Here is a 25,182-nt window from a genome sequence, read left to right as displayed (position 1 = left end):
AGATACCTGGGAAGATCTTTCCCCGACGTCACCTGTGCCTGGCAGCGCGCTCGGGGCCCGTGGGCAGCTCTGTTCTGTGGCGGCTCACCCTGTTCTAGCTGCAGCCGGCCGCTGGCCTGGCCTGGCCTGGCTCGGCTCACCCTGAAGAGCCCTCCCTAGCCAGCTGCTCCTGGCCCGTGGTCCATTTGAGGGCGGCGGGGCTGCGTGCCGGGGATGGGCTCTCTGGGCGCAGCTCACCGTGCAGGACAGGCGTGGTGTGCAGTGGGTCCCGGGGGGCCGGGCAGTCTGCGGGCTGCTTTGCTTTGCACTGGGGGGCAGCTTGGCTGGTGTGTGCCGCATCCCTGGGCCGGGGCAGAAACGGCCCCCCTCTGCTCCCCTTCAGCCCTTCCCTCTCCGAGGGCCCAAGGGCACCAGACGCCCCTCTCCCTGCAGGGTCCTGAATGAGCCCTCCAGATGCCCTGGGGCCCTTCCCACGCGCCGTGCCCCACGGCCAAGTCTGGAATCGCCCTCCCCCACCCCTCCTGGATCCCGCGGCGGCTGGCCTCCGCCCCAGAGCTGGCTGCATTTCAGGGCTGCGGGGGGTGCTCCGTGGGCAGAGTGCAGACGGGCAAGGCTGGCGGGCGTGGGCTCAGGCCCAGCCGTGCCGCGCAGAGGGCAAGTTCCCCATGGGCGTGGCGGTGATACGCTGCTCCTTCCTGCCGAGCGGCTGTGCCCAGGTGAGAGCTGACGCCACCAGCCTCCGCGCCCTGCCCCGCTGGCTCCCGGGAAGGCAACGGGGACTCCCCCCGCCCGCTCCCCGGCCCAGCCTCGCGTGCTGGGCCCCAGCATGTTCCTCTGGGAGGAGATGATTAGCCTGCCCTGGCGGCCTACCCGCATCTCCAAGCTCTGGGGTAAGTGGGGAGGGCCTGGCTGAGCCCTGGGGGCGGCCCCCGGCGAGAGGGGGTGTGCGGGGGCTAGCAGGGGGGCTGCAGCTGGCTTCCCAAGGTGGCCTGGCTCTTGCAGGCCTGCAGCCGCATGTCTGCCTGCTCTGCCCCGGGGGTGTGGGGAGAGGGTGTGAGCCGCTGACGCAGGTTGCAAAGAATGCAGAGCCTTGCTGGGGGGAGGGGGGATAACTAGGGGGGAGGGGGCTGGGCAGAGCCCCACACCTGGGACCTGGGGGCAGATCCCCTCCAGCCAGGCTGCTGGCTGAGAGCCGCTCCGTGGGTTTGTCTCCCTGACCTTTGGATGGGGGGGTGCCATGGGGGGGTGTCTCTCCTCCTGCCCCCCACCTCAGGATGTGGGTCTGGGCCGGTCTGTTCTGCCAGCCTGGGGCTGTGGTGATGGGCTGGGAGGCGTTTCCCTGTGCCGAGCACTTGGGCTGAGCTTTCTCAGCCTGCCGCCGGCTCCTGGGGCAGCTGGGGACTCTCCGGGCAGCTGGCAGGCGGGGCTGAGTCAGACGGATGCAGGCACCTGGCGGGCACCGTCCCACTGCAGGTGGGGTGGGGTGCGGCTCTGTGTGACTGTCTCTGCGTCGGTGACTGTACGGCTCCAGCCGGGGAACGGCCTTCGCGTGCTGTCAAATCGCCGGGGCCCTTCGCGTTGGAAATGGCTCTTTGCTCCCAGGCCGGCCATGCGGCTGGGGTGCCTCGGCCTGGCCTACGTGACCCAGGCTGGGGCATTGGGCCCCCCAGGGGCCGACCTGCCCACCGCTGGGAATGGCTCCTCGCTCCCTGGGCACTGCCTGCGAGCAGCCCCAGGCGGAGAACAGCTGTGCTCACCTGGGGGCGGGCGCACACTCGGGGGGGGCTGGGGGCCCCGCTTTCCAGGAGCACGGCTCGAGCCCCTGGGTGTGGCAGGTGCCCCGACAGTCCTGCCCCACCCCTGCCGGGTGGCACCCCAAATAGTGACTGGTCAGCCTGAAGGTCTGTGTGCCACAGCTCCCTGGGTTGAAAGTGGGGCTCGCTCCTCTCGGATGCCTGGCACAGCTGAGAGGGAGGTGGATTCCAGTCCTGCTAGGGCCCCGCCAGCAGAGTTCCCAGCCCAGGTTCCCTGGGCACCTCTCTGCAGCCTGTGAGGTCCCCAGGGCAGATCTGACCTGCAGCCCCTGCCCTGGAGCTGTTCACAACCCTTGAGCAGGGGCACAGATCCACTGCCATTTTCCATGCCCTAAAGCCAGGCAGAGCAGCCCGGTCATTCACAGGGAGCTGAGCCTCCCTTGGCCATGCCCAGGCCAGGGCTGCCCAGCCTGGTCCACCCCCTTATCCCTCAACTGCGAGCAATAACCCAGCCAGGCTGGGAGCCCTGGTGCCTGGCAAAGTGCCTCTGAGCCTTGCCACCCGTGTGCGGAATAATATTGGTGCACGAGGCAGGAGTTGCCGTGCACCACCCACAGTAACGCACAGCCCAGCTGTGGGCGCTCTGCCAACCAGCTGGGCGGCATGTGAATCTCCGGAGCAGCCGCCTGAGCACCCAGCTTCTGGCACTGGCATCTCCGTCAGCCCCCAGCGACCTGGGCAGAGCAGGCCACAGCTCAGCGAAACCGGGGCCCACCACTCATGTGCAGGAGCAGTTCCCCGGCCCTCTGAATCCTCAGGCAGCGTCACTGGGGCCCCTTCTGGAGGGCGGTTTGACAGCCCCAGCAGCTGGAGAAGGGGTTCGTTTGCCTTCCAGGAAACCAGGGAGCCTGGAGAGCCGGGGGTGTGACTGGAGCTGGGGAGGCCAGTGGGAGTGGCTGGCCAGGGTGCTGGGCCAGTGTCTGCCAGCCGCAAGCGTGTTTAGAGCAAAGGACCTGTGTCCCTATGCAAATACACCTGGGCAGGTCCGGCCTCAGGAGGGGGCATCCCTGCCCCCACTGGCCCAGCCCTTCCCCAGCCCTGCCCGTGGGGCTCTGCTGGCGCTGGGCTGTCTGATGCACACCACGCATAGCCCGGCGCTGTGCACCCTGCCCCAGCCTGGCACAGGAGCCCTGGGCGTGACCTGTGGGTGCCTAGAGCCGGCCCAGGGCTTGTGCTGTTGGGCTGCCTGGTGGCTGTGTCCCCCAGCCCGATCGAGGGGCGCGTTGGTCAGGCCGGCTCCCTGAGTTGCCTGGCCCTGGCACTGCCTGTCAGGGGGCTGGCGCCAGGCGGGCATGGGGCCACGGCATGGCTCTGAGGGTTTGCCCCGCCCTGCAGTCCCTCCTGGGCTGGTCTTGCGCCGTGGGGCTGCCCCCGCTCTAACCCCCCCACCTCTCCCCCTGCAGAATCCCCCCGGCTGCCGGCAGCGCCCTGCCCTGGCTGCAATGACAGGATGCCCGTCTGTGCCGCGGTGGGTGCGTCTCCCCCAGAGCGCCCCATGAGCCGCGTGCCCATGGAGGGGCGGGACAAGGCCCCCGGCCAGGTGCCCGCCTGGGAAGGGGACGTCCCCCGGGCCCGCCAGCTGCACGACAGCAACAACAATGCCTCGCCAGGCGGCTGGCTGGGCCGCAAGGGGTCCCGCCCCCTCTCGCCCTTCGGGGCCCGGACCCCCGCCGGCGCCAGCCACAAGCTGAGCTACCTGGAGCGGGTGGTACTGGAGCTGGTGGAGTCGGAGCGCACCTACGTGCGGGACCTGCGCAGCATCGTGGAGGTGAGTCCTGGGCACCCCTGAGCCGCTGCCCCCCAGGACAGCAGCACCCCCAGCTGGCCCCATGCAGCGCCGCCGGGCTCCCCGGAGTTCCAGGCTCGGGCATGGCCTGTCCTCTTGGGGGCAGCTGGCGTCTCCGGTTCCTCCGCCCCAGTGGGTCTGTGCCCCCCAAACGCCCTGTGAGTGGGGGGCAGGGGGCTTCCTGCAGCCCCGTATGGCTGGTCTGGCTTCCCCGGGGAGGGCTTGCTAGGGGGCTGAGTCCCATGGGGCTGTGGGGTGGAGCTGGCCAGGCTCGGTGGGAATGAAGCTACCCACGCGGCCCTCGGCCTGTGGGCTGGGCTGGCGCAGAGACATCGGGGGGCAGGAGGGGAGCTCCCCGGGTGCCTGAATGGGAGGGGGCAGGGGGCTCCTGGCCGCATGGGCTGACCAGCCGCGTGGGGCGCTGGCAGGACTACCTGGGCAGGGTCATCGACGTGGAGGAGCTGCTGCGGCCGGAGGAGGTCAGCGCGCTCTTCGGGAACATAGAGGACGTCTACGAGCTCAGCAGGTGAGCAGGGACCGGGACTGCCCGGCCCCCAGAACCCTCATAGCCCCGATCTGCTCCAGCCCCCCGCAGCCCTGCCCCCCACACTGTGCCCTCCCCCAGCCCTGCCCCCCAAGCCCAGCCCCTGCGCTGTGCCCTCCCCTGAACCCTTGTAGCCCAGCTCCCCCCAGCCTGGCCCCCCCCCGCCCTGCCCCCGCGCTGTGCCCTCCTCCAGCCTGGTCCCCCCAGCCCTGGACCCCCCCAGTGCAGCCCCCCTGCAGCCCAGCCCCTGCTGCGTGCCGTCCTCCAGACTTCAGCTCCTGGCCCCCTCTGGCGCGGCCCCTGCTTACTCCATTACCATCCCCTTTCCAAAGGGGCTGAGGCGTAACTGCCCGAGAACAGAGAAGTTGGTGTTCGTGCTCAGCAGAAAGGGGTTGTAGCTCCCCACAGCTCTGCCAGGCCCTCCCCAGTGCTGCCCCACAGCCCCTGCTAGCCCAGCCCTGGGCTACCCACAGCTCTGCCAGTGCCTGTCATCCTGCCCTGCAGCCCCCAGTATCCCAGCTGGGGCTGCCCCTCGTCCTGCCCCACAGGTTCTGACTGACGAGCCGGGGTGCTCGTTGCCGGTCTCCAGCGGCTGGTGCCCATCCGTAACCCTCCCCACCTGCCTCGGCTCGGCTGTGGGCGGGTGGGCTGGGAGGTGCCCCGTCCCAGGAGCTCTGGAGGGCGTCTCTGAGCTGGGCGCGCATGGCGGGGCTGGAGGGCCGGTGGTGGGGCTGAGTGCCAGCCCAGGTCTCTCCCTCTCCTAACGCTCGCTCTGTTTTCAAACCCTGCCAGTCCTGGGAGGGGCCCAGCCCTGCAGGTGGGTACTGCTCCGAGTCTGCTGCATGCTGTGCTGCCTGCCTTCCAGGGGGGCTATGCCGGGGGTGGGGGGCCTCACATGCAGCTCGGGCCTGGCCCGTGTGCACCTGGGGCATGCGTGTTTGCAGTGGGCCCTGTGCGGGGCACCACACGTGACAGCCGGTCTCTCTCTGCCCAGTGAGCTGCTGCAGGACCTGGACAGCTGTGACAAGGACCCTGTGGCCGTGGCCCGGTGCTTTGTGGACAGGGTAAGGGGGCTCCGGAGGGTCTGCCTGGGGTGAGCGGCTGGGAGGAGGGCCCTGGCATTGCCTGGCGTGGGCCGGAGGGGTTTCTCGGGGCAGCCCCATCTGGGACGTGCGGGGCTGGGGGCATTTGTGGTGGGGGGAGGGGGAGGGGCCGGGGCCGGGGCACTGCTGGGGAAGCTTGCAGCGCTGGGTGCGGTCGCAGGATGCTGATGCCCAGCTGCGGGGAGAAGCGGGAGGGCAGTTCCCCAGGTAAGCGCTCACTGGCGGCTGGGGCTGGGGCTGGGCATGGGGGGGGTGCGGCTGCAGGGGGGCAGAGCCGGGCGGGGCAGGGGGTCCCCCAGCAGACCTCACTCATGGACTCCCTCTCTCCCTCCCCCTCAGAGCCAGGATTTTGATATCTACACCCAGTACTGCAACAACTACCCCAAGTGAGTGTGCGGGGAGCAGACCCCAGCCGCTGCAGGAGGGGGGCTGGCGCGGCTCAGCTGCCTGGTGCAGCGCCTGGGCTGGAGGGGTTTCACGGGGCAGCCCCAGCTGGGACGTGTGGGGCCGGGGCCGTTTGCGGTGGGGGGAGGGGGGAGGGCCGAGGCACTGCTGGGGAAGCTCGCAGCACTGCAGGGCGCTGACTCTCAGGTGGGGGGGAACCAGGAGGGCAGTTCCCCGGGTAAACACCTGTGCCCGGGGGAGGCTCCCTGGGGCGGGGGTTGCACCCCACGGGGGTGTGGCTTGGCTCTGACCTCCCACACAGGGGTCTGAGCAGTGGCTCCAGCAGCCCCTCTGGGTCCCGGTTGCCAGCTGTTTTTGGGGGGGTTGCCCCTCCCTTTGCCAGAGCGGGGTGCATCCCCTCCCCCAGCATCCCAGTTGCTGGCCCTGGGAGGAGAAAGGGTGGTCTGCCGGCAACCCCCCTGCCCCAGGCACGTGTGGGAGCAGGAGGGGCAGGTGTCTGCCCGTAGCCTGTGTGTGCCTCGTCTTTGCGCCTTGCACACCACGCCGGGGTGTCTGGGCACCGTGCCAGGCCCCGCCCCCACCGGCCTCTCCCCTCACCGCCGGGGCGGGCGGGTCCCTGCAGCTCGGTGGCGGCTCTGACCGAGTGCATGAGGAACAAGCGCCAGGCGAAGTTCTTCCGCGAGCGCCAGGAGCAGATTGGTCACGCGCTGCCCCTGGGCTCCTACCTGCTCAAGCCAGTCCAGAGGATCCTCAAGTACCACCTGCTGCTCCAGGTAACTGAGAGAGTACCTGCCCTCTCCACGCCCCCCCACTGCGCGGGCACTGCAGCGCTTCCCGCGGCCACTGCATGGTACCCCATTGCGTGGGCTCTGCAGTGCTTCTCCCAGCCACTGCACAGTCACTGCAGTGATTCCCTCAGCCACTACATGGCACCCCCCCATTGCATGGGCTCTGCAGTGCCTTCTCCACTATTCAATGGGCACTGCAGTGCTTCCCTCATCTCCTGCATGCCACTCCCCCACTGCATGGCACTCCCCACTGCATGGGCACTGCAGTGCTTCCCTCATCTCCTGCATGACACTCCCCCACTGCATGGGCACTGCAGTGCTTCCCTCATCTCCTGCATGACACTCCCCCACTGCACGGGCACCACACAGGCATCGCAGTGTTTCCCTCATCCACTGCATGCACCCCCCACCCACTGCATGACAATTGCAGTGCCTCCCTCCCCCCACGGCCCCGGCATTGCTGCGCGTTGCCCCCGCCTGCAAACTGACACCTCTGCGAAGCTGCTTGGGCGTCGCAGAGACCACAGCCTCCGGGCACCAGCATGGCAGGCCCGGCCCCTCTGCTTGGGCACTGCGGTCCCCATCCTTCCCGCCAGCCCGGGCGCCGCGTCCCTTCCAGCTGCAGTGCCGGGCAGGCTCTGAGCCCCGTGCGTCGTGCTCGCCACCCCGCCCCGCCCTGCCCCGCTCCTGCTGGGCCGAGCTCGTCTGGGGGTCGGCGCCTGGGAAAGACACAGCAGCAGGGGCTGGGCACAGCTGGGAGCGGGGCCCCGAGTCCTCACGCCGGCCGGTGCCCCCAGGAGGTCGCCAAGCACTTCGACCTGGAGCAGGCTGGCTACGAGGTGGTGGAGGAGGCCATCGACACCATGACCGGCGTGGCCTGGTACATCAACGACATGAAACGCAGGCACGAGCACGCCGTGCGGCTGCAGGTGAGCCGGGGGGGCTGTGGCAACGCCCGGTTCCGGGTCCAGGCAGCGGCTCCATGGGGCCGGCTGGTTGCTGGGGGCCTCGGGGAGGCGGTGGCTCCTCTGGCTCGGCGACGTCTGGGGACCACTGCTGTGCCCCCCCCGGGGGGCCTGGGTGGGAGGGCACCTCCGTGCAGCCAGGGGATCCCAGTCCCGGGGCCCTGTGCTTGGAGGGAAGGCCCTGGGGTAGCCTGAGCTGGGATGGGGCTGTGCCCTGGGGTGGGGGTGGGCGGTGGGGGTGAGACCCCCCCCTTGGATCTGAGGGGAAGTGGGGCTGAGGTATCCCTGGATCTGGGAGGCAGTGGGGCTCGGACACCCCTGGATCTGGGAGATGGGGGGCTCAGACCCCCCCCCCGGATCTGTGGGGCAGGGACACCCCCTGGATCTGGGGAACAGTGGGGCCAAGACACTGCCCTGGATCTGGGGGGCGGTGGGTCTGGGACCCCCCTGGATCTGGGGGTGGTGGGGCTGGGACCCCCCTGGATCTGGGGAACAATGGGGCTGGGACCCCCCTGGATCTTGGGGGCGGTGGGGCTGGGACACCCCTGGATCTGGGGAACAATGGGGCTGGGACACCCCTGGATCTGGGGAACAATGGGGCTGGGACCCCCCTGGATCTGGGGGGCGGTGGGGCTGGGACCCCCCTGGATCTGGGGGGCGGTGGGGCTGGGACCCCCCTGGATCTGGGGGCGGTGGGGCTGAGACCCCCTGGATCTGGGCAGTGTGTGTGGCTGGCTGGAGAGAAGCCTGAGCCCCTGCGCCTGCCCCCCAGGAAATCCAATCCCTGCTGCTGCACTGGAAGGGGCCGGACCTGACGACCTTTGGGGAGCTGGTGCTGGAGGGGAGCTTCCGGGTGCAGAGGGCGCGAAACCAGCGCGTCGTCTTCCTCTTCGACCGCGCCCTGCTCGTCACCAAGAGACGCGGCGACCACTTCGTCTGCCAGAGCCACATCCCGGTACCCGCACGGCCCGGCGCTGGGGGGCTGGGCCTGCCCCCCGTACGACCCCCCCCCCCGGCGCTGTGGGGCTGGGCCTGCCCCCTGTGCGACCCCCCCCGCCCCGGCTCTGTGGGGCTGGACCCGACACCCGCTCCCACAATCCACTCCCCAGGGTTTTGTGGTGCCCTGTGCTGGGGGCACGGCCTGGCCTCCGGCCCCCTTCCCGGGCTGGGAGCAGCAGGGAGGGAGCTGCCGGCCTGAGGAGGGCAGTGCCCCGGGGGGCCTAGGGGCAGTGTGGGGAGGGGAGGGGAGCCCCTGGGGTGGGCTGCTGGGACAGGGCAAGGGAGGGGGGCAACGGCCTTGGGGGGAGCTGCTGGGGGGGAGCCCCAGGGGGACCCGTGTCTGGTTTGCTGAAGCCCCTCTCCCCCCAGTGCTCCTCCCTGATGCTGATCGAGGGCACCAGGGACTCGCTGTGTTTCAGCGTCGCCCACTACCAGCACAACAAGCAGCAGTGCAGCATCCAGGTGAGGGGCTGGCAGGGAGCGGGCCGGGGGGGCTGGGGCTGGGGCTGGGGCTGGTCTCGTCTCCCCGGCTCATGGCGTGTGCTGTGCCTCAGGCCAAGAGCGCGGAGGAGAAGCGGGTCTGGACCCACCACCTGAAGAGGCTCATCCTGGAGAACCATCATGCCGTCATCCCCCAGAAGGTGAAGGGCCCCCCTCCCCGCCGGGGCGCAGGGACCTGGCCGCGGCGCCTGGCGTCTGGCCCCGAGGGCAGGAGCTCTGGGCTGGGACCCAGCTTGGCCAGGCCAGACCTGGGCCTGGCAGCTGCCCGGTGTGGGACAGAGGGACGGGGGCTCTGCCCCCTGCCTGTCTGGCAGCCGTGTCTCGTGGATTCCCCAGGCCCGGCGCTGTCCGTGGTCGGGAGAAGCCCACAGCCCTGGAGAGGCCATTGTCTCCTGGGGCTCTCCGGGGCACTGGGGGAGGGCAGGGGGGGCAGCCCCTCCTCAGTCACACCCGGAGTGCTGCAAAAAGCAATTCCCCTCCCCACCCCAGCCAGCTAACTAGGCAGCACTTGGGGAAACTGAGGCAGGGCCCACGTCGGAAACCCGACAGATTCCCACCTCGTCCCCCCCTGGCACCGCCAGGCTCCCTCCCCCTTCGCTAACCACCTGCTCTCTGCCCCCAGGCTAAGGAAGCCATCCTGGAAATGGACTCCTCCCGTAAGTCTCACACCGACAGAAGCCGGAGGGTCTGGGGCGGGTCGCCGGGCTGGAGGGGTCTCTCCTGCACGGCTGGGGCTCTTGGGGGCCGGGCGGTGCCCGTGGGGTTGGCTCTGAGCAGGGAGGCTGCAGGCGAGGTTGGACTGTGCCCGTGTGGGGGTCCACATGCCAGGGCAGGCTTTGCCCCAGGGGCTCATGACAGCCTGTGCTTCCCCCACTCTTCCCCCTGCGCCTCGCAGGCCCCGCTCGCTACCGGTACAGCCCGGAGCGGCTGAAGAAGGCGAAGTCGTGCCAGGCTGCGGACGAGGAGCCGGCGCAGGGCCGGCAGGGGCGCCGGCAGTCAGGTGAGAGGGGAGAGGCGGGCGTGGGTGCTGGAGGGCACAGCCGGGCTTAGCGAGCTCAGGGACTAACTCGCGTGCCCGTCTCTCCTGGCACAGCCCCAGCATGGCTGGTGGTGCCGCCCACGGGGGCAGGGCCGCTCCCCGGCTGAGCCCGGCGCTCCCCCTGGACAGGGCGCTTGGCTGGGCTCTGGAGGCTGCTGGAAGCAGCGGTCCCCCAGGCCAGAGGGCTTGGCGGGAGTTCTCCTCCTCGGTCAGTCTGGCTGGTGGGTGCCCAGGCTGCCTTCCCTGCCAAGGGGCGCACGTGGCACCCTAGGGTGCGAGTTACTTGGGGAGCACAAGCTGCTGCTGGATTCTGTCCAGCCCCTGCCAACCCTGGGCCCTGAATCTTTCCCTACCGTGAAAGCCGATGGCGCAGGGGCACCAGGTCCCCGGGGCTGGCCGGGGGGCTGGCCTGCAAGGGGGGCGAATGACTGTGGCTTGGGGGTGGACAGGGGTGGCACAGGATTGTCGGGCGAGTGCTGGGCGGCCGGTCTGCTCCAGCCGCCACCGGAGACACAAGAATCCTTCCGTCCACGCTCCTGCCCCCCTTCCCCTGGGTCGCCGTGGGGCAGGCTGTCCCCACCGGCTGTGCCGGGGGCGGTACGTGGCCGTGCTAAGCAACGTTTGCTCCCTGAGAGTCCGGCCCTGGCGTCTGCCCCGTACCGGCCTGTCTGTCTCTGGATCAGATCACCAGGGGAGCTGCCCTGCTCCAGCCTTGGCGTCCTCCGGGCGTGGAGGCTGCCTGGGCGGTCGGGAGACACTCGCCTGTGCAGACGCTGGAGCCGGGTGGGGGCGGTGCCGCTTTGACGCGGCTTCCATGGAGGCTGATGCATTGTGGCTCAGTGGCGGCCTGTGGCCCTGCCCTGGGGAGGAGCTGTTCCCTCTGTCGCTGCTGGCTGGCTCGAAGGGAACCCAGGAGTCCTGAGCCCCAGGGTTCCGCAGCTCTCAGCGCAGAGCTGCGACAGCCCTCCCCCAGCACAGCATCGGTCCGTGCTCCCCCGGGGTTCGCTCCCCTGGGGCTGCGACCTCCTGGATCTCCCTCTGCATGGGCTGCAGCCGGCTGGCCCAGGCTCTGGAGGGAGGCCGTGGGCTGGGACTGTCGCCCTCAGTGGCAACCCGTGGGAACCGCAGCTCCGATGCCGCTGCCACCGGTGGGTGGATCAGTGGGAGCTGCGGGCGTGTGGAGCAGGTTGCAGTAGTGAGTCACAGGCTGCAGCGCTGGGGGGTTAGGCCAGGCAGGGGTGCAGGCGTCCAGCCAGCTGTAACTTCACCCCGGCAGTCTCTCGTGATCTGCTCGGGTGGGGTTTCTCCAGGCCCCCTGCCCTGGTGGTCGCACAGGTGGGCGTGGGGCCTGGGCACTCAGCTGCCATTCGGTTTGGCTCCTTCTTGTTCGGTGTTGGCCTCGCTCTGGGGCTGAGGCGGGATCTTGTGGAGAAGCACCGTCCCCTCAGCCTGCCTTATGGTGCCCTGTGCCGGCACAAGGGGCAGAGTTAAGGGGATATGGGCAGCCTTAATGCTGACCTTTCCTAAGACGAGCGTTCGCTTGTGCAGCTGTAACGCAGCAGTGCCATCCTTGCAGCCCTCTGCGGCTTGACCCCGCCGGGTAACTGGTAGCAGTAGAAGGTTGTCATCTTCTCTGTGGACCAGAGCGAGAGCAAGGCCCCCAGCCTGTGGGTCTCAGAGCCATTTGCTGCCAGCGGTAGGGCGAGGCTCAGGGCTCTCTCCCAGTGGGCAGAGTCTTGGGCAAAAAAAAACCTCCCCCGCCCCAAGCTGCCACCCGCCAGGGCAGCAGACTGGATCCTGCCCCCGTTCTGCATCTCCCTGCCCCAGCGCGGCCCAGCAGGGCTCTACCCGGCCGCAAGCAGCGGAGTCTCTGCCCGGCAGCTCAGAGCTGGGCTCCCAGGCCCTGCTCCCGCTGCTGGGTGGCCACTGCCCCAGCCAGCCCGTGTGTCTGGAGCCTTGGAGTGTGGGGTGCCAGGACCATTGCCTGGCAGGCTGTTGGGGTTAGCCACAGGGCAGCCGGAGCAGGGGGGCAGCGATGCAGTGTGGTGAGGCACCGTGGACGGTGTGCTGTGCCCAGTGCCTTGCCAGATGCACAGGTGCTGGGGGTCGTGCGGCTGTAGGTGTCCCGGCCGTGTCGTGGGCGGTGCCACAGGAGACAGGCGCTGGCAGTCGTGCGGCTGTAGGTGTCCCGGCCGTGCTGTGGGCGGTGCCACAGGAGACAGGCGCTGGGGGTAGCGCGGCTGTAGGTGTCCCTGCCGTGCCGTGGGCGGTGCCACAGGAGACAGGCGCTGGGGGTCATGCGGCTGTAGGTGGCCCGGCTGTGCTGTGGGCGGTGCCACAGGAGACAGGCGCTGGGGGTAGTGCGGCTGTAGGTGTCCCTGCCGTGCCGTGGGCGGTGCCACAGGAGACAGGCGCTGGGGGTCATGCGGCTGTAGGTGGCCCGGCTGTGCTGTGGGCGGTGCCACAGGAGACAGGCGCTGGGGGTAGTGCGGCTGTAGGTGGCCCGGCTGTGCTGTGGGCGGTGCCACAGGAGACAGGCGCTGGCGGTAGTGCGGCTGTAGGTGGCCCGGCCGTGTGGCAGGGCCGTGGGCAGTGCCAGGCCAGCGGGTACAGGATGTGCAGCTGGTAGCAGAGCTGCCTTGTTCCTCATGGCTGCGTCCAACCCTGTCCTCAGCGCTGTGGGCAGCAGCCCCGGCCGGTGCACAAGACGTCTGGGGCCAGCTCCCCTCTTCAGCCCAGCGCTGGCCCCAGCACTCGGGGCAGACGGGCTGGGGCTGCAGGGCCGGGGCTTGGCAACTTCTGGCCTGGGGTGCCCTGGGGCCAGTCACAGGCTGCAGCGAGGGGCTGGGTGAATGCGTCTCTCCAGCCCCCGCAGCTGGCGCGAGGGGCCGTTGGCTGCCGGGGGGCGCGAGGCAGAGGGGCCGTGGCCTGGGAGGGGGCCATCCCCAGTGAGCTCGGGCGATGCTGGGGCAGGGTGGCGCCTTTGGGTGGGCAGGAAGCGGCTGTCTCCTGCCTGCAGCCCCGGGGAGCCGGGGCCGAGCCTCACACGCTGCTGTCCCCACAGAGCCCACCAAGCAGCTGGGCCAGCAGCTGGCTGAGCCGGGTGAGTGAGCCCCGAATGGCCGTCGTGGTCGGGCCGAGGTCAGAGCCCTGCCCGCTCAGCTGGCTGGCGACACGCCCCACTGCAGGAGCCACCCGCGTACGCCCATTACAATGGAGCGCCTGCCCCAGCCCTCTGCCGCTGCCAGGCCACTGCCGTGACACCGGCTACTCACCCAGGACGCTGCCCAGGGCAGCGGGACCGGGGGCCTCCTGCCCAGCTGCAGGAGAGAGTCCCTGGTACCCAGGGGCACCAAGAGACCAGGCTTGCCCAGTGCGTTAGAATCACCCCAGTCCCTCTCCCCGGAGACCTGCTGCCCCCCGCCCCAAGGTCTCAGCACCCCAACCTCGCCTGCCCCCCCCCCCAAGGTCACAGCACCCCAACCTCGCCTGCCCCCCCCACCCCAAGGTCTCAGCACCCCAACCTCGCCTGCCCCCCCAAGGTCTCAGCACCCCAACCTCGCCTGCCCCCCCCACCCCAAGGTCTCAGCACCCCAACCTCGCCTGCCCCCCCAAGGTCTCAGTACCCCAACCTCGCCTGCCCCCCCCACCCCAAGGTCACAGCACCCCAACCTTGCCTGCCCCGGCCCCTGCCAGCTCAAGGGGCTTCTGCCAGGGCTGGGGGGTGGACACCGTCAGAGCGCCTGCCCCCCTCCTGGTGCACAGTGACCCCTTTGCTAATTGCCTCTCTGCTCTCTTCCATGTGCTGGGGACGCTGCAGCAGGACTGAAGGTAAGAACATGGAGCCTTTGGTGGGGCTGGGCCCACACGCCGGCCAGCCTGGCCCCCTGCCATGGGGCGGGGCTTGTCTCCCCACCCAGAGCTGGGGCTCCCTGGGAGGTTTTGTGAAGGAGGCGGGACAGGGGCACCTCCCCGGGCGTCCAGTACGTGGTCCTGCTGTTCTCCCCACCAGGGAGTTCGTTGTTCCTGAGGTTTAATGTGACTCTGCTGTACTTTGACCGCCCTGCCTCCCGTCCTGCCCTCTGGGGCCCCAGAGAACGGCTTTCCGCCGGCTGTGCCGGGGGTAATCTTTAGAGGGGCTTCTGGGCACGTCTGGGAGAACCAGTCCTGGGCCAATTGCTTAAAAGCACACTGCTGTGGCAGAGCCAGTCTCATTCCTGGGCCCCAGGTCCTCTGGCCCCACCATGGGACCCCCGGTACCCTTGCTTGGGACAGGGGCCGGTCTGGGGGAACCCGGCCCCCACCCACTCCGGCCCAGGGACCCTGGATGGCCGCTCCCAGCGAGGGCTGACTCCCTTCGCCCTGCAGCTCCTCTCCCCGGGCCACTTCCCCAGACTATTCCCCCGGTACCTCCTTCTGCTAATGGCAGGTGTGGCAGCAAGTCCCCTCCTTGTTTGGCTCCTCCGGCTGAGCAGTTCCTCACAGTCGCTGGTGGAGCTCCGGGCCCCCCTGGATTGGGGCAGTCCAGTCCCCCCGGGTCACTGAGGCTTCTCTCCTCTTTGTGGTCTCTGGTGTTCCTCTATGTCTGCTGCCCTCTCCTCACTCACCTCCCAAACTCTCCTGAATCCCCCTCCCCTTGCCCTGCATGGAGAAGGGCTTAGAAAGGGAGTCCCGAGTGGGATCAGCTGGTCCTAATTGAGTTAGCACCACCTGCTCCTCGTCCGCTCCCACTTCCATTGTCAGCTCCCTCTCCGCTCTGGTTTTACTCCTGTCTTTGCCTCTCCTGGCCCCACCCTGCCACACCACTTACAGCCCCAGCTGGAGTCTCCTTCTCAGTAAGGTGAACCAAGCCAGCCCCAAAGGTCTTCTGCTGCCTGACTGGCCAGCCAGAAGCTACACAAGCAAACCCGCAGATTCTCCAGCCATTACAAATGCCCAAACCAGCCCCCCTCCTGCGCAGGTGAGAGGTTATGAAAACCTGTTTCACCAAATCCCCCCAGATTCTTCCAGCCCCCAAAGGGACCAGCCACATTCCCAGGTCAATTGATAACTTAGATCCCACCGACACCACCACGCTGGGCCAATCCTGTTGAATCTAGAATCTAAAGGTGTAATAACCAAGAAAGAAAGAAGAAGACGAGAGCGAGAACTTGTTAACGTGGTAAGTCAGATCCATCAGTCAAAGCTGCGGACGCAGGCCACAGCCGGTGGTACAAGCGGAGTCTCAGGAGATACGTCCCCCGTGGGACAGGACCCTGGCCCGTACTGGGTTAGTTCACGAGGACTGAAAGACAAATTTGGCCACCGCCGGGGATACCTTTACAGTCTCGCCATGTGGAGGGAAAGACCCTTTCTTCTTCCTGTAGGCAATGGTGGGCCTCCAGATCAGGTCACCTGTTGGGCCGTCCTGCCGCTGGGTGCGGGGGTAGAGAGCACGTCTCAGTCAGGACAGATTCGAAGTCTCAGTCTCTGGCATAGAATCACAGAATCGGAGGGCTAGAAGGGACCTCAGGAGGTCATCTGGTCCAGCCCCTTGTCTAAAGCAGGATCAAGCCCAACTAAATCATCCCGGCCAGGCCCTTGTCAAGCCGGGACTTAAAAACCTCTAGGGATGGAGATTCCACCAGCTCTCTAGGTTACACATTCCAGTGCTTCACCACCTGCCTGGGGAAGTAGTTTTTCCTCATATCCAACCTACACCTCCCCCTCTGTAACTTCAGCCCATTGCTCCTTGTTCTGCTGTCTGTCACCACTGAGAACAATCTCCCTCCATCCTCTTTAGAGCCCCCTGCAGGAAGTTGAAGGCTGTTATGAAATCACCCCTCAGTCTTCTCTTCTGTGAACTAAACAAGCCCAGATCCCTCAGCTTCTCCTCATAGGTCTTGTGCTCCAGCCCCTTAATCGTTTTCGTTGCCCTCTGCTGAACCTGCTCCAGCACATCCACGTCCTTTTCATACCGAGGGGCCCAAAACTGGACACAATATTCCAGATGTGGACTCACCAGTGCTGCATAGAGGGGAAGAACCTCTTCTCTTGATCTGCTCACAATGTTCCTCCTAATGCACCCTAATATGTCGTTAGCCTTCTTGGCTACAAGGGCACGCTGTTGACTCATATCCAGCCTTTCATCCCCCATAACCCCTAGGTCCCTTTCCGCTGTTATCTCTTCCTGTGTTCAGCCCATGTGGCATGACTGGGAGGTGACCCACCTTCCATTCCCATCCTGAGCTCCAAACGTTTCTAAAACAGGTACCGAGCCCGTATCTCTAACTTCACACATGCCCGTGGCCCAGAGACACCAGCAGCGTAGACAGCTTCCCTGAGTCACCCGCTTTCATTAGGCACATCGCTTGGCAGAAGATTTGGTGCAAACCTAATACCATGGTGACAGGAATGGCTTCACATTTATTGTAAAAAATCCGGCAATGCCGCACCGGGGCAGCCAGGCTGCTAGCACCTCCCCGCTCCGGCTCTTTTCCGGACCACACCTGCCCCGTTCTTGCAGCCTGCGCCCCTGGGCTGCCCGTCCGGCCCTTTGATCACCTTCATGGCTTCTCTCCGGGTTCTTTTCTGTTTCTCTCGCCTTTCTTTGTGTATTGTGGTGAGGCAGCAGAACATAGACTCATAGAACACTAGGACTGGAAGGGACCTCGAGAGGCCATCAAGTCCAGGCCCCTGCCCCAATGGCAGGACCAAGTACTGTCTAAACCATCCCTGATAGACTTTTATCTAACCTGTTCTTAAATATCTCCAGCGATGGAGATTCCACAACCTCCCTTGGCAATTTATTCCACTGCTTGACCACCCTGACAGTTAGGAACTTTTTCTTCACGTCCAACCTAAACCTCCCTTGCTGCAGTTTAAGTCCATTGCCTCTTGTTCTATCCTCAGAGGCCAAGAAGAACAAGTTTTCTCCCTCCTCCTCATGACACCCTTTTAGATACCTGAAAACCGCTATCATGTCTACCCTCAATCTTCTCTCTTCCGGACTAAACAAGCCCGATTCTTTCAGCCTTTCTTCATAGGTCACATTCTCTAGAGCTTTGATCATTCTTGCAGCTCCCGCTCCGAGTCGAGCGATGGGACTTCTGCCACCTGCACACTGGGCCGGTGAACGTGCCTGAAAACGGCCTTGGCGTTTGTCTTTTTGCAGCAGCATCATGTGGCTGGCTCAGGTGTGGGGTGGGTTCCCCCACAACGCCCAGCTCCTTCCCGGCCCGGCGGCTCTCTGCCACTTCTCCCCTGTTTGGTACTTGGGCCTTTGGTTTCCACCGTGTGCTGGTCTTTGGTGACTTTCACTGCGTTGATTCTAGCCCAGTGCTCCAGTTTGTCCCCATCCTCCCAAGAAAGGACAACTCCCCTGCAACCCCGGGGACCAGTCTGTCTGCCAGTCTACATCCAGGCCGTTACTAAACAACCTGGGACCCAGAGGAGCTCCCTGTGGAGACCTCCCTCCGCTCTGACCCCATCCCATTGCTAGTTGCTGTGTGCAACGGGCTAACCCGCTTTGTGCCTGTTTCATGGCGGTCCTGCCTGGCCTGCGTTGCTCCAGCGGCCCTAGTCGAATGTTCCCTGGGGCTGTGTCCGAGAGTGGGAAGCTGCCCCAGCTGGGGGGCAGCAGAAGGGCGCAGCAGCATGCTTTGGGGGTCTGGCTGCAAGGCTCCCACGCCACCCACGGCCCCTTGAACACTGTGGCTACGTCTACACGTGCACCCAACTTCGAAATAGCTTATTTCGATGTTGCGACATCGAAATAGGCTATTTCGATGAATAACGTCTACACGTCCTCCAGGGCCGGCAACGTCGATGTTCAACTTCGACGTTGCTCAGCCCAACATCGAAATAGGCACAGCGAGGGAACGTCTACACGGCAAAGTAGCACACATCGAAATAAGGGAGCCAGGCACAGCTGCAGACAGGGTCACGGGGCGGACTCAACAGCAAGTCGCTCCCTTAAAGGGCCCCTCCCAGACACACTTTCATTAAACAGTGCAAGATACACAGAGCCAACAACTAGTTGCAGACCCTGTATATGCAGCACGGACCCCCAGCTGCAGCAGCAGCAGCCAGAAGCCCTGGGCTAAGGGCTGCTGCCCACGGTGACCACAGAGCCCCGCAAGGGCTGGAGAGAGAGTATCTCTCAACCCCCCAGCTGATGGCCGCCATGGAGGACCCCGCTATTTCGATGTTGCGGGACGCGGATCGTCTACACGTCCCTACTTCGATGTTGAACGTCGAAGTAGGGCGCTATTCCCATCCGCTCATGGGGTTAGCGACTTCGACGTCTCGCCGCCTAACGTCGATTTCAACTTCGAAATAGCGCCCAACACGTGTAGACGTGACGGGCGCTATTTCGAAGTTACTGCCGCTACTTCGAAGTAGCGTGCACGTGTAGACGCAGCCTGTGTGTGCATCGCACAGACGTCCCCTCCTGGCCTGTTGCACGCACGTTCACACCCATGTACTTGTGCTCCAGCACGCACGGCCCCCCGCTTCTTGCAGATGCATGCAGGCGGGACGGGGCTTGGCAGGGGGACACCTCGCAGCTGGTCCATTCGGGGGCTCCACCAGCAGCTCCGGCGCCCGAGGCCGAGGTGACGCTCCAGGGAGCCCTTGTTTGTCCCCCGAACAGCACTCGGGCAGTGCCGGAGCCCTCCTAGAGGCTGGGGCCAGCGCGTGGCAGCCAGCAGCGAGCCAGGGGGGTACCGATGAGGAAAAGGAGGCAGCGGCGGAGGGGAAGGAGGCGGAGCAGGAGCAGGCCCCAGGGAAGAGCTGGCTGGAGGAGCTGGCTGTGGAGGCAGCGGGGCCCGAGGAGGAGGAGGGCCGGGTGGCCGAAGAGCAGGTAGCAGCGTTCAGGAGCTCCCTGCTGGCGGCGCTGCATGGCTGGTGCTGCCGGGCCGGCGCTTTGCGTTGCACCGGGAGGTGTCTGTCCAGCCCCCTCTCGCATGCTGCCTGGTGCATGGCTCTGGGCCGCCCGCCCCTCTGCTTACTGCTGTTAACCCTTCGCAGGCTGGGCCGGGGCGGCCGCGGTGACTCCCAGCATGCTTTGCACCCTCCTGCTCCGTCTAACCCTGCTCACGGTGGGCCGAGACCCAAAGAGGTCGCTGAGGGCCTGGGTGCCTGGGCGCAGCAGACGACTGCCACTGACCTGCACAGCGCTGGGCTCCGGCTCTGCAGCTCGGCTACCACGACCGAGAGCTCTAGGATGTCGCGCTGGAGGCTGTGGGAGCGAGACGGGGTCGGAACTGGGGAGCTCGTGGGGCTGCGACGTCCTCATCCCTTGGGCTGGCGTGCTGCCGCCCGGGCTGGCTGAGACGTCCCCTCGGCTGTGTTTCAGGACAAGGGGCCCAAGGGCAGCCAGGAGCCAGAGAGCCAGGAAAGCCGCTCCAGCCTAGAGGTGTCCTCGGCCATCCCAGAGGTGAGTTTGAGCTGGCCAGGGTCCCCTGTCAGCTGAGTGCAGGGCCGGCCGCCCAGGAGAGTCAGGTGCTGCCGAATTCATCAGCAGGCTGCCCTCACCCGGCAGCATGTGTTTAGTGGTGGTGCGCAGCCGTGTGCACCTTGGTGCATGGAACAAAATTTATTCCACCCACAGATGGAAAAAATCAGCAGGAACCCTGGATCTGGCTGCATGGGTGTGAATGGCCAGCACCTCCCCGATGCATAACCGAGACCGGGGCACCCCACTGGGCCAGGTGTCATTCTGACCACCCCGCCTGCGTAGCCATGAGGGAGCGCGCAGTTTCCGCCCCCAGAGCTGACAGCCAAAGGCAGACCACGTGGGGAGAAGGGTGTCCGAGTATTGGCTGGCTGAACGCCCTGCCTGCTGGCCCATCTGCCTTTACGTGGTCGGAGCAGCGACCTCCTGCCCCCTGCCTGTGAATTTCTGCAGGGGTCCAGTCTCCCAAGAGTGCCCTGGGAAGCCGGGAAAATGGACAGGGAAACTGAGGCACGGCGGGGTGGGGTGGTGCAGCGAGAGTGCGAAGGCCCCCCCAGCCCGTTGTTACCTTGTCCCCTGTTTCCACCACGGCTCATGGTGGCACCGTAAAGGAGTCCTGGCTCCCAGTCCTAATCACCAGAGCCCGGGGTAGAACCCAAGTGGCCTGGCTCCCAGCTCCCTGCTCCAGTCGCCAGGCTGGAATCTGACTCCTAGCTCATCTCCTGCCACTCGCCAATATCCCCTTCCTTTTCCCTGGCTGATGGGTGGGAGCAGCCGAGGGAGCGACCCCCTTCTGGGCTCCCGGCAGGGGGGCATGGCGGGGTCTCACAACCGGGTAATGTGAGAACCAAAGGCATTTCCTGCCAGTGGTAAACAGCCTGGGGAACTCCCCGCCACAGGCCGGTGGCGGGAGGGTGCCAAGCGGAGTCAGAAGAGACCAAACGCCTGCATGTTTCTAGGCTGAGCGCTGTCCAGGAGCTGCTCTGAACGCTGGGGCTTGAGACGTGTGGGAGGGCAGATTATGCCCCCGCTGCTGCTGTGGGGTCCTACATCCAGCCCAGGTGGGGCACAGGCCAGGCTGACAATTCCCCTGCACCCCGAGTTATTGAGGAATCCTGGGTCCCAGCAGGCCGGGAGAAGGGCTCCCACGTCCCAGGCCTCTACGCAAGAATTTCAGGGGTGGGGCGGGGTCTTTTTTATAAACGTGGACCACAGTTTTTTCCCAACATAAAGCAGCTCGAGAGCGCTGTGCAGTGAGCCTGCGTGAGAGAGGCGAAGGACAAATCTGAGTGGAAACAGCCATTGGCAAAATTGATTTCCTCATCCCCTATGAACATTAATGCAGCAACAAAGGCTGTGTAGAAATTACCACCCAAGCTCTAGCTGTAAGACCCCTCAGAGGGGTCACCGGGCGGGTCTGTATCTGCAACAACAAGAAGTCCTGTGGCACCTTCCAGGCTAATGAAGCTTTCGTGGGCAACGACCCGCTTCGTCAGATGCATTGCAAAGCTGTCTTTGCCCATGAAAGCTTCTGCTCCAAAATACCTGTTGGTCTGTACGGTGCCACAGGCCTTCTCGTTTTTGCTGTCGTATGGGAAGGGGAAAACAATATGCCCTCATCCCCCTCCCTTTCCTGTTGCTAGCGGCCAAGGGCATGCTGGGAAATGTAGTCTTTTAACCGCTCCAAGAGCAGGTCTCGAGGCAGGGAGCTGGCCGAGGGACTATATCTCCCAGGGTGCCTTGGGTTCCCCCATCATGCCCTGCAGGTGGCCCTGCACAGTGCAGCAGGGAGGAAGGGAGAGAAACCGGCCATTGGGGGAGCGCACACCCGCACCCTATGCACAGGCCTGCCACACCTGTGCCGGAAGAAGCGCCCTGGGGCGTGCACACTCCACCGCTCACTCTCCCCACTGCCCCGCAGGCTGCCCCGGAGCCTGACGAGCTCTCGGAGGAGGAGCACCAGGAGGAGACGGTGCGCAGCCCTGAGCCGGGCCTGCTGACCCAGCAGAGGGAGGAGGAGCTGAAGCAGAGGCCGGACGCGGCCACAGCAGAGAGCCCGGAGGAGCCCAAAGCCCTGAGCAGTGAGGAGGAGGAGGAGGAAGAGGAGGAGGAGCTGGCGAAGAGCATCCTGCCCCCGTCCGTGCTGGACCACGCCAGCCTCATCACCGAGATGTTCGCCAACGGCTTCTCCCGGCGCAGCAGCCTGGCGCTGGAGGACAGCCGGCCGGCGGGGTTCCTGACGCCCAGGCTGGCCAGTCGCAGCAGCAGCGTGCTGAGCCTGGAAGGCAGCGAGAAGGGGCAGCGGCACGGCAGCGCCTCCGAGCCCCAGGGCGAGGCCGGGAGCCCGGAGCGCCGCGGGGCCGCCTCTCCCGGCCCGGCGGAGCCCGAGCGCAGCCCCTGCCGCAGGAAGGAATCCATGCTGTCCCCGCGGGACCGGGTGCTGCTGGACAAGATCAAGAGCTACTACGAGGGGGCGGAGCGCCGGGACGCCGGCTTCAGCCTCCGGCGCCGGGAGAGCCTCTCCTACATCCCCAAGGGGCTGGTGAGGAACTCGGTGTGCCGCCTCAACAGCCTCCCACCCCCACAGCACGCCGAGGCCGGGCGCGGAGCAGGCGCCAGGGCCGGTGGTGCGCGGACAGCCGCTTGGGTGCTGACGGGAGTGCGGGAGGCGGGACCCGGCTGTGCCCTGGCGGGCGAGGAGGAGTTCCGCCCGGCCGCTGAGATGCTCCCGGTGTGGGCGGGCATGGAGAAGCTGAGCGGGGAGCGTGCCGGTGCCGAGCAGCCCCGGGGCGGGAGCCACAACGGCCTGGACCCGCCCGAGCCGCTGCTCATCCTGGAGGCGGACGAGCTGAGCGCCATCGCGGAGGAGTCGCCTGAGAGCCGGTCCCCCACGGAGCGGGCGGTGACCCCCCGGCTGGCACGCGAACCCGGCCCCGCTCGGCTGGGCCGCCCGGCCAGGCCACCCCCCCGGCTCTCGGAGGCCGAGCTGAGAGAGCGGCTGAAGAACAAGGTGTACCAGCTGGCGCGCCGGTACAGCCTGCGCATCAAGAGCCGCCAGCCCCCCGGGCACAGGCAGCTGGCCGTGCTGGAGCAGCCGGGGGCTTGTGCGCTTCACGATGGGCAGCGGGAGGTGAACGGAGGCACAGGTGGGTGCTCCCCTAGGCTGTGGGGCGGGCAGTGGGGCTGGCACAGTGCATGGAGAGCTCACCCAGGCTGTGGGGCAGGCAGTGGGGCTGGCACAGTGCATGGAGAGCTCACCCAGGCTGTGGGGCCAGGGGGGCTGGCACAGTGCATGGAGAGCTCGCCCAGGCTGTGGGGCGGGGGGCTGGCACAGTGCATGGAGAGCTCGCCCAGGCTGTGGGGCAGGGGGGCTGGCACAGTGCATGGAGAGCTCGCCCAGGCTGTGGGGCGGGCAGGGGGGCTGGCACAGTGCATGGAGAGCTCGCCCAGGCTGTGGGGCAGGCCGTGGGGCTGGTGTGCTATAGAGACAGCTCCCCCTTGCCGTGGGGTGGTCGGAGGGCTGGCCCAGAGCAGGGATGCTCCCCTGGGCCCTTCAGGCGCACTGGGCTGTGGGGTGGGCAGGGGCTGGCACAGGACCGGGCAGTCAGGTGCCCCCCACTCTGTCCCCTCCGCTCACCGGCACGTTGGGTCCCCGCAGGGCCGGAGCCGGCACGGAGCTCCGCAGCCTACGAGCAGCTGGTGCTCCAGGAGTACAGCCCCCACCCGCCGCCCGCAGCCACCGCCTCCTCGAGGGACAAGTCGCTGAAACGCTTTTCCTTCAGCCCCTGCGGCCCCCTCTCACCCGGCCCCGGCGCCTGCAGCCCGCTCAGCCCCCTGGCAGCGGAGACCTTCAGCTGGCCCGACGTACAGCAGCTGCGCTCCCGGTACTCCCTGGGCTCGGCTGCCCCCCGCCCGCACCGGCCCCTCCCGGTCAACAGGAGCCGTTCGGCGCCGGAGAAGATGGCAGAGGAACCGCCGGGGCGAGGGGGCTGGAGCGGGTGGGAGCAGAGCAGCGGGCCGGCCTGGGGCCCAGAGGAGAGCCCGGCCCCCTGCTGCCAGCGGCCCCCCAGCGCTGGGGCTCTGCACGTCACGGCGCAGGCCATGCTGGGCGACCAGCGGGTCATCATCTTGGAGAAGGTGCCGTGTGCCGGGGAGCCGCCCGCCCCCGAGGAGCCGCCCGCCGATGCCACCAGCTACGTTCACATCCGCTCGCCCACCTCGCGGGAGAGGATCTCGCTCAAGGCCGTGGCGGAGCGCTGCAAGGCCTACCAGGAGTCGGACGAATACCGGCGCCGGGAGGAGCCCGGCTGGGAGCAGGGGGCTGCTGGTCCCCAGGGCCGGGTGAGGAATCTGCGGGCGAGGTTCCAGAGCCTGAACTCGGCCAGCTGAGCGGGTGCCGGGCCGGCGGGCGAGCTCAGGGCTGGGCGCCGTGAGCGTCTCCTCCCGCCGCCGCCACCGGACGAGGCCTGCTCCCCTCGGGGGCTCTGCGCTGAGGGGCACCTGCAGACCCTGGGCTGGCGGGAGCCGTGGGCCGTCCCCTCCAGTGGGACGCCGGACGCCGAGGCCGGGCTGTCACCCTGGGGCCAACCTGCAGAGCCCTGTGCCGCCGGCTGGCAGGAGGGGCCGCCCCCGGCCTGCGTGGAAGGGGCACATGGCACACGCAGCATGGCCGTGGCGCGGGTCGGCTCTGTACACCACCTTCTTATAGTGCAATAATCACCCCTGGCCTCCGGCCGGCCTGGCCCTGTCTTCTGCAGCCTCTGCCCCGCCGCTCTGCAGGGAGGCAGGCCGCCCAGCCTCGGGCGCAGGCTCCATCTCCCCGCGTGTGCAGCACCTGGCGCGAGGGGCCCCCACTCAGGGGGTGCCGTACGCGTCGCTGCCTGTCTGCGCCAGGATGGGCACATGGAAGGGCCGGGTCAGTGCCCAGAGTCGCTCCTGGCGGCTGGGGGCCAGCGGGAGGGAGGGGCGGCGGGGCCCTGCCCTGGGAGCTCCAGCCGCTGCCCTCCTGCCTGCGGGGTGGCCGGGCTCCCCTAGCCCAGGCAGTGAGTACTGGCCGCCCCCAGTAGGGGGTGCTGCTCTGCCGCCCCTCCAGCAGTGCCAAGGCAGCACCTGCAGGGGGCGCTTGGCCTGTGCTGTGGGGCCAGGCTGCTGCTCCATCCCCTCCTCCGCCAGCACCGCATGGGTCCCGGTCCTGAGCTCACCTCTAATGCGCGGTTGCCTGCGGGGGCTGGCTCCAGCAGTGGGGGGCGGCAGCAATGGAGGGGGGACCTTGGGGTGCCAGAGACGCCCCCAGCCCTGCCCGGGGGGTGGCCAAGGACCTGCCCGACGGCAGCGCGGTTTTGGGGGGCACTAGATTCCCGGGGGGGAGGGTTGAATGCACCGAACGGCGATTGGCAGAGGCAGCTGCAGCAGGTCGGGAGGGGATCAGGGCTGCAGCCCCACCATAGGCTACTCCCGCAGCCCCCAGCAGCAGGGCATTGGGCTGAGCTTGCAGTTCATGGGGTCCCCTCGCGGGAGAACTGCAGCCTGGTTTGGTCTGAACTGCAGCCTGGCCTTCAGCCCCTTTGTTCTCTGGCTTGTGCGCCCCCCCCACCTGCCCCAAAAGCACTGGGAAGAGCCGGATCCTGTCAGGCAGCCCCTGATACTGGGGGGGCGCTGGGAGGTGGGGCATTACCCAGCCCGGCCCCTAAACCCCTCCCTGCCCCTTACTCCTCCCGCCAACACATCGCTAGCTGTCCCTCCCCCTACAGCCATGAGCCACTGCCCCACACCTCCCTGCTGCAGCTCTGCCCTCCCTGCCCC

The 25,182-nt window shown here is 67.1% G+C and overlaps 1 protein-coding gene across 1 annotated transcript; it reads left to right on the top strand.

Moving 5' to 3' along the window:
* On the top strand, positions 1-24,625 carry PLEKHG3 (pleckstrin homology and RhoGEF domain containing G3). The gene is made up of 19 exons (XM_074998590.1): positions 1-890; positions 3,218-3,582; positions 4,029-4,126; positions 5,139-5,208; positions 5,587-5,633; positions 6,275-6,425; positions 7,238-7,369; positions 8,178-8,360; positions 8,774-8,866; positions 8,959-9,045; positions 9,528-9,561; positions 9,801-9,905; positions 13,009-13,047; positions 13,765-13,775; positions 17,004-17,119; positions 18,447-18,786; positions 19,282-19,362; positions 21,302-22,526; positions 23,039-24,625. Exons 1-19 carry the CDS (start codon positions 827-829, stop codon positions 23,767-23,769), a joined length of 3,972 nt encoding a protein of 1,323 aa, XP_074854691.1. The 5' UTR covers positions 1-826; the 3' UTR covers positions 23,770-24,625.
* The last annotated feature ends 557 nt before the right edge of the window (positions 24,626-25,182 follow it).

Source organism: Carettochelys insculpta, chromosome 6 (assembly GCF_033958435.1).
Source record: "Carettochelys insculpta isolate YL-2023 chromosome 6, ASM3395843v1, whole genome shotgun sequence".
In the NCBI taxonomy this organism is placed as follows: domain Eukaryota; kingdom Metazoa; phylum Chordata; order Testudines; family Carettochelyidae; genus Carettochelys; species Carettochelys insculpta.
The sequence above is the reverse complement of the archived record's forward strand: the minus strand, read 5'-3'. Positions and strand labels throughout refer to the sequence as shown.

Bases quoted from the DNA above. Each gene is read 5' to 3' on its own strand.
- PLEKHG3 (XM_074998590.1), top strand. From the start codon at position 827: ATGTTCCTCTGGGAGGAGATGATTAGCCTGCCCTGGCGGCCTACCCGC. The intron at 4,127-5,138 runs GTGAGCAGGGAC...CTCTCTGCCCAG, and splicing joins GACGTCTACGAGCTCAGCAG to TGAGCTGCTGCAGGACCTGG. The intron at 9,562-9,800 runs GTAAGTCTCACA...TGCGCCTCGCAG, and splicing joins CCTGGAAATGGACTCCTCCC to GCCCCGCTCGCTACCGGTAC.